Source organism: Callorhinchus milii, unplaced genomic scaffold, assembly GCF_018977255.1.
Source record: "Callorhinchus milii isolate IMCB2004 unplaced genomic scaffold, IMCB_Cmil_1.0 Scaffold5, whole genome shotgun sequence".
Classification (NCBI taxonomy): domain Eukaryota; kingdom Metazoa; phylum Chordata; class Chondrichthyes; order Chimaeriformes; family Callorhinchidae; genus Callorhinchus; species Callorhinchus milii.
In genome coordinates, this window is record NW_024704746.1 from 33,031,652 (window position 1) to 33,042,134 (window position 10,483).

General features: G+C 46.6%; 1 protein-coding gene across 1 annotated transcript; it reads right to left on the reverse strand.

Annotated features, from left to right (window-relative positions):
* Nucleotides 1–3,203: 3,203 nt before the first annotated feature.
* On the reverse strand, nt 3,204–9,286 carry dusp6 (dual specificity phosphatase 6). The gene is made up of 3 exons (XM_042335821.1): nt 8,726–9,286; nt 6,477–6,911; nt 3,204–4,640 (listed from the first exon to the last, which is right to left on the reverse strand). Exons 1-3 carry the CDS (start codon nt 9,123–9,125, stop codon nt 4,333–4,335), a joined length of 1,143 nt encoding a protein of 380 aa, XP_042191755.1. The 5' UTR covers nt 9,126–9,286; the 3' UTR covers nt 3,204–4,332.
* Between the last annotated feature and the right edge of the window lie 1,197 nt (nt 9,287–10,483).

Here is a 10,483-nt window from a genome sequence, read left to right on the forward strand (position 1 = left end):
TCTTAATGGTTCTCTTGCACACAAATTGCCTAATTGTAGCCACTTTCAGAGCAGTTACACTTCCGACAATTCAACTGAAATAGAAAATGTAACAGACCTCAGTTATCTAACTCAGACCAAACTGTACCAGAGTCGTCCTAACCATTACTTCCCTCATTCACAAGACCAGAGTCAACAGCTGTAATTAAAAACCTGATTTACAAATGAAAGCACTGGCAACTAAAAAAGCGCAGATGGAATCATCCCCTTTTTTTGCACAATGCGTACCTAATGCCAAGTTTATCTCTTGTACTGCACTAGTTAATCAAAAGACTATTTCCTTGAACAATATGTTCCCATATCTAATTAAACCCATCGGGCCTGAGCTGGGTATCAGAGACATATGGACTCACACTCCACAAAGTGTGCCAAGTAGGTTATCTAATTATAATCACCTGCTGTGAAGCTGAAATAAAATAATTTCTTGTAATGACTGGGGAATGTGAGATAAATGATTGTTTTGAAAATAATTGCTTCTACCAACCAACCAAGATTAACTGACCAATCGTAATACACTGTAGATTCTTCATTCAAAATAATCACATTCTCTTTTATTCCCTTTTTTCACCATTTGGGCTGCTGCCCTTTTGTCTGGGGCTTTTATCCATTTGGATAAAAATAAGACGAGATTCTTGCAAGACACGACAAAATGAATTGAAAGATTAGCACAGAAAGACGGTAGAAATAAGTGATCAAAATGAACAAATTGACTCTAATAATGAATAGATTAATGAACTGCAAAATCGTTGTTGGAATTGGGAAGCAAGGTCACATTTCACAACAGGGATTTCCTTCCAGTCAAGTCTCTTCATGTTCCATACCCGAGTTTTGGCTTCGATAGAACTTGTATTTGAGACTTGCTAATGAGGGTCCACAGTTCAAACCTTTCCGAGGAAGCAATTACTGGAGCAAAAGAAAGGTTACAAAATCAGGGATCTTAAAATAATATTAAAACACAGCATTCCAGGGGAAGGAATTTCAACAACTATTTACAAATGCATTACATATGCTTAACCAGGGCAATACATTAAAAAGACACTGCCCCTTGTTTTTGCCTCTTTTTATGGCTGCTTGGGGGCATTTCTTGTGCACTTAATAGGCACCAATATTTATCACCAAAGTAACCACATGCTTTGATCATACTGCGCCTCAGCTTGCTATCGTCCCATAGCTGTGTTACTGATGGAGCTTCTGCTGTGTGGTAATGGACTGTGGCTCTAAGCCAGAAATATTAGTGAGTTTGAAATGTTCAGAACTGTGATGACAAACAAAAGCAGCAGTGAAACTAAAGAAAATGGGAGCAAGCCCATCTGCTCGCTTTACAGCAAATACTGTCCTATGTATGTAGGCTTAGGAAGCAAAGCAGATTAATAATCTATAGCGAAGCAGCTTTTGCTAAAATTATCTACAGCCTTAATTTAAAAAGCACTTGATCTGCAGCTGGCCAGGAAATTACCAGTGCCTCCAAAAAATCTCCAGTTGGTTCAACGTGCAAAGGATGCCAGGAACGGAAGCTGTTTGAGTAGATTAGCACATGTCATGTTTAGCCACAACCTGTTCCCACTTGTGAAACTCGGACCCTCCTAGAATCACTCTCCGCAGAGGATTTACTTGGCCAAACTTTTCGAGAAAAATCTTTGAAATCCCCTCCTGGCTAGTTCCTCAGAAGCATCATTTTAAGATATTGTCCTTCAGCTATGTTGATGGATCACCCATTTCACTCCGAACAACGCATTTGTTGAATAGTCTAATTTGACACCGTCAGCTGAGCTCTGACACCTTCATATCCTTTACCTAGATATCCATTAATGCGCAGGAATTGCCATTTGGTTGCGATTGTTAGCATTCTGGGTTGCTACCCCGCATGAAGGGCACTATACAAATGCAAGTTGTTGTTGTTATTGCTACTCAAAAGGACGGGAGATCACAGGCTGTCCCAGACATCAAGGACCTATACAAAATTAAAAATGTGATTGTACATGCGGAATGATATGGGACAGCTTGCTCTGATGTAAATCAATGGCAACAATCTATTAAAGGAAAGCCAACTGGGTTTGTAATCATCTTCATCCCAAGTTTCCTAAGACTTATGAGACGTCAAGCATAGTGAGACAGCATTTTGCTAAAGAGGAAATAACAGAAGGAAAACTAATGTCTCCTCTTGCAACACAATTTATATTTCTAATGTAAGACAGACTAGATAACTAGCAAGAAACAGTCAGAACTGAAATTACATCGTTTCAAAAGGCCAACAAATCAGTCTGGTGTGTCAAAGAATTGTAAATTTACAGCACAGAATGAGCCTATCTGGCCTATATTACCCGTGCTGGTCAACTCTAATCCCATCCTCTCACTCCTTCCTGATGTCGTTCAACTATTGGGGAAGTAACAATTTCTAATTGATCACATTCCGCAAATTCTTCATGTCAGGGAATCGAACATTAAAACATTATCATGTCATTAAAATAAATGAAATGTGTCCACTGATTGAAAAATCTTCCAAGTTAAAGTGTAACCATGTTGCACTGTGGGACACGTTAACGTTGGCAATTAACTACTGTAATTAACTACGGCTGCTGACACAAATGCTGGAAGGTTGCAAGACAGCATTGCTCTTGCTTAGTCTTGCACTCAATAGGTGAAATGGAGACAAACTCATATAAATGCTTAAATCTTACAAAACGATGCGATCCTGGGGATGGAAAAGGTTGGATGGAGCGTGAGGATACATTGAATGTTGGCAGGAAAGTTAAGTGTTCTGGAGATGCTGGCTACAAGTTACACTTAGACAAATGTATGCACTCAGAGATGGCCCATGGAAATAAATGATTGTATGGAGTACCATTCTGAACTGGATTTTCATTGTCAGTTCCAGTGCAATATTCAAGAGTCAACAAAATCCCCAGAATTCAATGGACGTCATGACGCCAGACGTGCTTCAATGCTGCCCTTTACATTTACTTATTGGCACATCTCGACTTTCTGCTTGAAAATACAATGCATTGACATCAGGGCAGGTCATACGGGCAGGGCATCAGCTTCCCTTGAAACCCAGAGCGTCACTGTACATGCACACAAGACAACTAACTAAATCCCCTTAAAAAAATGACTTGGCCAACACTGGAACATGAATAATCAAAATGAGGTCCAAGACTCGTGTAAGGTTCTATATAGACAAAATAGTTATTTATTAATAACTTAGTATAATACAATCATTCTTAGAATAAATTCCCCATACAACATTAAATCATCAGCAACAATGAAGTGGGGATTTTCATCCCATTGGCCACCAAGTTACAGTAAGTGCAGTGTGTACATACAGTATAGTTTCCAGTTTTTATACAGACTTATAGAAAACCTATTGCATTTATGATGAACTTCCCTGAAGAGTCTGCACAGAGGTAATGCACTGTATGACATACTCATTGTCCAAAAAATAAAATACACTAATCCTCTGTGTCCAAAGAACAGTCTATTCATTCATTAGCAAGAAAACACAAGAACTATACACTGCCAAGGCTTTCAGTTTAGAATAAGAGAAAAAGAGCACAAATCAAAAGAAGGCTTCAGATTGCAGCACCCATACATAGATAAAGCAACAAAGCAGGCCAAACCCGACCAAACAAAACACTTTTAAAACTCGACTTTTTTGGCATATTGTTTGAACAATAATCAAGTTGAAAACAGAATATCCATGTATACCGAGCACACATTTTCAGGATCTTGTAATCCGCAAGCAATCAAGTGTGCCAAGTACCTTACAACAAGTCTTTTCCCCTACAATGCTCCACCCAGTAATGCATAATCTCACTTTTAAGTACAATTATTAAATTGGATCTGTACGTTGATAATATATACAGAAATTGTGCTGCATGGTACTGCTCAAGTCCAGAGCACGAACACTGTGGCTAATGCCAGAACCCACAAAACCCTTTCTCTGATCAACCTGAATAAACAAGTCTTCATTGAAGACGAACATTGCTACCAGTAAATCGCCCAAAAGAAGGGATTAAACAGAGAATGTAAGTGCTTTACACAGCCTACTCTGTCTCTCTTTGGACTAAACAGCTTTCAGGAACTGCACAAGACTAGCGTTCCAGCTAAATCTTGAGCCTTCAACGTTCTCAAAGTCAAGATCAGGGTCCTCTCCATAACAGCTGCATGCACAGAGTCAGCAGCCTCTGATCAGTAACTGATCAGCTGGCTTGTTTTCCAGACCAATTCTGACCATTGTGTCAGCGGGCCGACCGTAAATTCTTAAAGCTTTATCTTCACCGGGCTTCGGTTGAGAGGTCAAGTAGATTCGAGCGGGTCGAGCTGGAACACATTGTGGTTGGTAGGGGTGGTGAAGTAGAGTTGCTGAGCGGTCAGGCGATTGTCACAGGGGCTGCTCAGCCCCAGTGTCCGCTCAAAGTCCAGCAGCTGTCCCATGAAATTGAAGTTGGGAGAAATGTTCGATTTCTTCATCTTTACGATGTCGTAAGCATCGTTCATTGAAAGGTTCATCTTTTGCATCAAATAAGCCACAGTCACTGTGACCGAACGACTGATCCCAGCCAGGCAGTGAACCAGTACACCACAACTCTTATTACGAGCTTCATCTGAAAAAATAATTAGAATCAGTGAGCCCTGCAGTACAACTTGCAATTACAAGCACCTTTCACATACAGTGACAAAGTAATCATTTTGACACTATAATCGGCCGGTAAATCTGCTAAATTGTATTGTAAAACAAATTATTTCTTCACAATGTTGAACTCGGGAGAACATCTGGGTTTGTAACTTAAAAACTATGGCAATGTTTAGTCCCGGTTCCCCCGGTCACAGGACAATTCAAACGTCAAAAGCAATTGAAAAAAAATTGCTTCCAATTTTTCCAATCCTGACATCAATCAATAAGTTGACAAACCTCTTTGATAACATTAAAACGAGTTTAGGTTTGTGAAATGTATTGAAGAGGAAATGGCGTAGATTTGATGTCACAGCTGTGCTTTGGGAGTGTAAACTTTGTAGCCTTGCAAAAGGGTTACACTACAACTTTTTAAGTGTAATTGAGAAAGCTTGTACTGTATGTGGGTTAACACTGACAGAAACCACATTCATCTCCGGTTTATTGATGTCTACATATGAATGCTTCAATAGAAAATCTGCAATATGGTATTGAATGTCTTCTATGTAGACATTCAGGCGATAAAGTCTATTAAATTATTCTCCAACTGTTGTGCTGCTTACAATGGAAGCATTCAGGCGTATCAAAAGAAAGAGGAAAGTCACAGGGGACGAACCCATTAAGAGGAACAGGATGTCAACATTGCCTGAAAATGGTTTCCTTTGTAGGAGGAAATGCATTACAATGCCTTTAGATTAGGTTCTCTGTGGCTTCCAGCCGAAATTCCTTCCGCCAGGCTCAGATTACCCTCAGGCTACAAAACCCGTCTCAGTCATGTAATTGCATTAGTTATGGTTAAACCCGTAAGTATGTAGTCTGGACATCAGTTGATGGAACTGTTCGGGATTCTTTCAAAGTTGCTTTTTAATGCATCAATTGGAATGGGATCGCTTGGGATTGAGCCTCGCACCGGTGTGAAGACTGGTGACAAATTGATGCGCTCAACAAGGCGTGTTGTTTTTCCTACACTGAAATCGCACCGAAACGGGTTCAGAGAACGCGCAAGATTATTGGGGACGGCGGGGACTAATAAAAAGGGGGTATTTAGTTAGTAAAGACCCCAGTATCAACTTCGAAACCTACATGGCCTTACTTAAAAAGTTTCAGGCATTTCTTAGCACTGTCTCTTTACTGCACTGATGTCCCCCCCCCCCCCGCCTCCTCCCCATCATCTCTCTCTCTCTCTCTCTCTCTCTCTAGCTCTTTACAAAATATGACCACTATCCCCAAAAATGTGCGTGGGTTTGATAATTTTTTTTCCCTTTGAAAAAAAGATCCTGCTCTTCTAATGAGGCTGGATTATAAACAGTGTTTAACCCACACGGTTGCCCTGGGGGTGGGGTGGGGGTGGGGAGGGGGGTATCACGTTTCCATCCCAAATCTTCTCAGTAACTCACTTAATAAGGAGGGTTCCCCCCCACCCAAGGGGGTGAGGTGGAGAGTTTCCAAATGGCATTTAATCTCCCAGTTTTGTTTGTGGAGTTGCTTCAATATTTTAGCAGCTTAAACGTTTGCACCACAGTCATCATCTGCAGCAATTACTTTTTAACCAATATATGTATATATCTATATATCTATATATATATATATATAGTGCATATATTTTGGGAGATGGGGAAAATGTTCTTTCACACATCTCACGTAACAGATTTACTGCTGGGGGGTAAACAGTCACGAATAAAAAAAGACTCGCCACAGAAAAAGGCACCTCTGTGTGTGTGTGTGAAAAGATGTTGAGCGCATCCAGACAGTGCCCCGGGTCTCTTACCTATGAAGGTGATCGCCTCCGGGAAAAACTGGGAGAGGTTCTGACTCCAGTGGTCGGAGATGGGGATCTGCTTGTACTTGAACTCCCCGGCGTTCTCGAACAGGTTCGGGAGGTTGGGGGTCACGTTCAAGATGTACTTGATGCCGTACTCTTCCAAGATGTCCAGGTTGGTGGAGTCCTTGGCGCAGCCCAAGTACAGGTGAGGCAGGATTTCCACCGGGAAGGAGGGCTGGTTGTTGGACAGGGGGCTGCCCTCGCACTCGGTGGCGCTGTTGGGGTCCCTGTCTGCGTCCGACTCGATGTCCGAGGAGTCCGAGCTGATCCGGAGTCCCCCCAACCCCAGCACCGGGACGGTGGGTGAGGAGCTGCAACACGAGCTGTCCGGGTTGGTCTCGCAGTGCATGGGGTACTCTGCCTGGAACTTACTGAACCCCCCTGCAAACCAGACACATCCCAGCATTAGTACCTGATATATATATATATATATATATATATCTCACACTCACTCACACACACACTCACTCACACACACACTCTCTCACTCTCACTCACTCACACTCTCACTCACACTCACTCACACACACACACTCACTCTCACTCACTCACTCACACTCACTCACTCACACTCACTCACACACTCACTCTCACTCACACACACACACACTCTCACTCACACACACACACTCACTCTCACTCACACACTCACTCTCACACACACTCACACACTCACTCACTCACACACACTCACTCACTCTCACACTCTCACACTCACTCACACACACTCTCACACTCACTCACTCACACTCACTCACTCTCACACACGCACTCACTCTCACACTCACTCACTCACCCTCACTCCTGCCCCTCTCTTACCCACACACTTGCCCTATGCTATTGGTCCCCTATACTCTGCCCCATTGCTCCATCTCAATGCCGTTGTCTGTCGGTCAGTTCTGATGAATGTGTTGCACTCTCTCATCGCTCTCCTCTCCCAAAGACGCTTCTGAAACCAGGACTCCGCGCACCGACTCGGACGTCGTGTCGTGTGTGTGTGTGTGTGTGAACGAAAAAAAAGGGGGGAAAGAGGGGAGAGGGAGAGAGAGGGGGAGAGAGGGAAGGAGGGAGAGGGGAGAGAGAGGAGAGGGAGAGAGGGAGGGAGTGAGGAGAGGGAGAGAGGGAGGGAGAGGGGAGAGAGAAGGGGGAGAGGGGAGGGAGGGAGAGGGGGAGAGAGGAGAGAGGGGAGGGAGGGAGAGGGGAGAGAGAGGGAGGGAGGGAGAGGGGAGAGGGAGAGGGAGAGAGGGGAGGGAGGGAGAGGGGAGAGAGGGAGGGAGGGGAGGGAGAGAGGAGAGGGGAGAGGGAGGGAGGGAGGGGAGAGAGAGGGGGAGAGGGGGAGAGAGGGGGAGGGAGGGAGAGGGGAGAGAGAGGGAGGGAGAGGGGAGAGGAGAGGGGAGGGAGGGAGAGGGGAGAGAGAGGGGGAGGGAGGGAGAGGGGAGGGAGAAGGGGGAGAGGGTAGGGAGGGAGAGGGGAGAGAGGGAGAAGGGGAGAGAGGGAGGGAGAGGGGGAGATGGAGAGCGCTTTTACAATCCACACACAAGAAAGTGTTTCAAGAGCTTTGAATAAAAACATAAAAGGCAGAAGCGGTTTCCTAAACGCTGTGGGTGTTGTGTGTGTGTGTGTGTGTGTTGTGTGTTGGGGGTAGTGGTGTTTGGGAGGCGAGACAGAAGAGGGAGGGTATCATTATTATTATTAACAATAATAATAATTATTATTATTATTTTCTCCCTCCATCCCTCTCTCTCCCCTTCCTCCCTCTCTCTCCTTCCCTCTCTCTTTCCTTCTCTCCCCTCTCCTTCCTTCTCTCCCTCCTCTCCTTCCTTCCCTCCCTCTCCCTCCTCTCTTCCCTCTCTCTCTCCCCTCTCTCCCTCCCTCCCTCTCCCTCCCTCCTTCCTTCTCTCTCTCTCTCCCTCCTTCCTTCCCTCTCTCTCTCCCTCCCTCTCCCTCCTTCCTTCCCTCTCTCTCTCCCTCCCTCTCCCTCCTTCCCCCTCTCTCCCTCCTTCCCTCTCTCTCCCCTCTCCCTCCCTCCTTGCCTCCCCTCTCCCTCTCTCTCCCCTCCCTCCCTCCTTGCCTCCCCTCTCCCTCCCTCTCCCCCTCTCTCCCCCTCTCCCTCCTTCCCTCTCTCTCCCCCGCTCCCTCCTTCCCTCCTTCTCCCTCCCTCCCTCTCCCCCCTCTCCCTCCTCTCCCCCTCTCACCTTCCAGGCAAAACACTTTGCAGCCCTCGTCCTTCAACTTTCTCAGCAGCAAACCCAGGACGGAGCCGCCGTTCAGGTTCTCGTTCCACTCGGCGGTGCTCTCGTCGTACAGGAGCAGAGTGTCGCTCCCGCAGCGCTCGGCGAACCGCTCCTTGTCCTCCTGGTTGGAGATGAGCGACTTGACCGGGAAGTTGCCCTTCCTGAGCCGCCGGAGCATCAGCCCCGGGATGGCCACGTTGATGGCGGCCTCGATGTGCGACGACTCGTACAGCTCGTGCGGGCGGCAGTCCATCAGCAGGAGACTGGCGTTGCAGCTCCGCAGCTGGTCCCGGAGCCACCCCGTGCTCCTGCAGATCGCCATTTCCGAATCAGACACAGGGCATCGAAATTTCTCTATCATTGGGGAAAAGCTTCACTCACAGCGCCGACCCCCCTCCCACTCCCCTCTCCTCTCTCTCCTCTCCCCTCTCCTCCCCGATCAGATCAGATCAGATCAGTCCACCCGATCTGCGGTGTTTCTTCTTTATTCTCTCTCTCTCTCTCTTCTTTTTTGGGGGGGGAGAGAAGGGTAAATAAATATTTTTTTCTTTCTTTCTTTCTTTCCCCCACACTCACTCCCCACTCCAGGCACACGATCAAAAAAAAACCCTTCGCTTTCTTTGCTAAAAGAAGGGGTGGGTGGGTGGTGGTGGGTTGGGGGGGAAAAGCAGCTACAGATTCGGGATCAGTCCCGCAACAATCAGATCCAGAATCACCAATAATTGCTACTCTCTCTCTCTCTCTCTCTCTCTAACTATATATATATATATAAATATATACTACAGATATATAACAAATCCAAAAAAAAAAAAAAACCCCCACACAGGAGCAGAGGTTTGTCTGTGATCGCGGTGTAGCTGTAACTCCCCACTGACAGAGGCTGGAGAGGGTGATCACGTCTTTCAACGGTTGACCCTGGAGCCGGAGTGCTGCTGAATGATGTGCTTTTGCTCTCTCTCTCTCTCTCTCTTCCTTCCTTCCTTCCTTCCCCTTCTCTCTCTCTCTCTCTCCTTTTTTTTTCTCAATGACCCTGAATGGCGGTGGGTGCGTGGCTTCTGCTGCTCTGCTCGGGTTTTGCAGAAGTCACCAGCGACTGCGTGACTGACTGAGTGAGTGAATGAGAGAAGGAGAGAGTGAGTGAGTGAGTGAGTGTGTGAGAGAGAGAGGGAGAGAGTGTGAGTGTGTGTGAGAGAGAGAGAGAGTGAAGCGGCGCTGATGGACGGCGCCTCTTCAATAGAAACATACACAAACCCCTCATGGATACATTCGGCCTCTCGGCCAATCACAGCCCCGATCCGCCGCTACGTCATGGCGTTGCCGCGGCGACGACCCGAGTAGGCGGCGGCTCAGCGCGTGTGTAAAGCCATTCACAAAGCAGCGGCCCATCCCGCCATCTCCCACAGCCATCACCCAGTCACAGCCATCACCCACAGCCACAGCCATCAGCCATCACCCAGTCACAGCCATCACCCACAGCCACAGCTACAGCCATCAGCCATCTCCCACAGCCACAGCCATCACCCACAGCCATCAGCCATCACCCAGTCACAGCCATCACCCACAGCCACAGCCATCACCCACAGCCACCAACCCTGCACCCACAGCCATCAGCCATCACCCACAGCCATCACCCACAGCCATCAGCCATCAGCCATCACCCACAGCCACAGCCATCGCCACAGCCATCAGCCACAGCCACAGCTACAGCCATCTCCCACA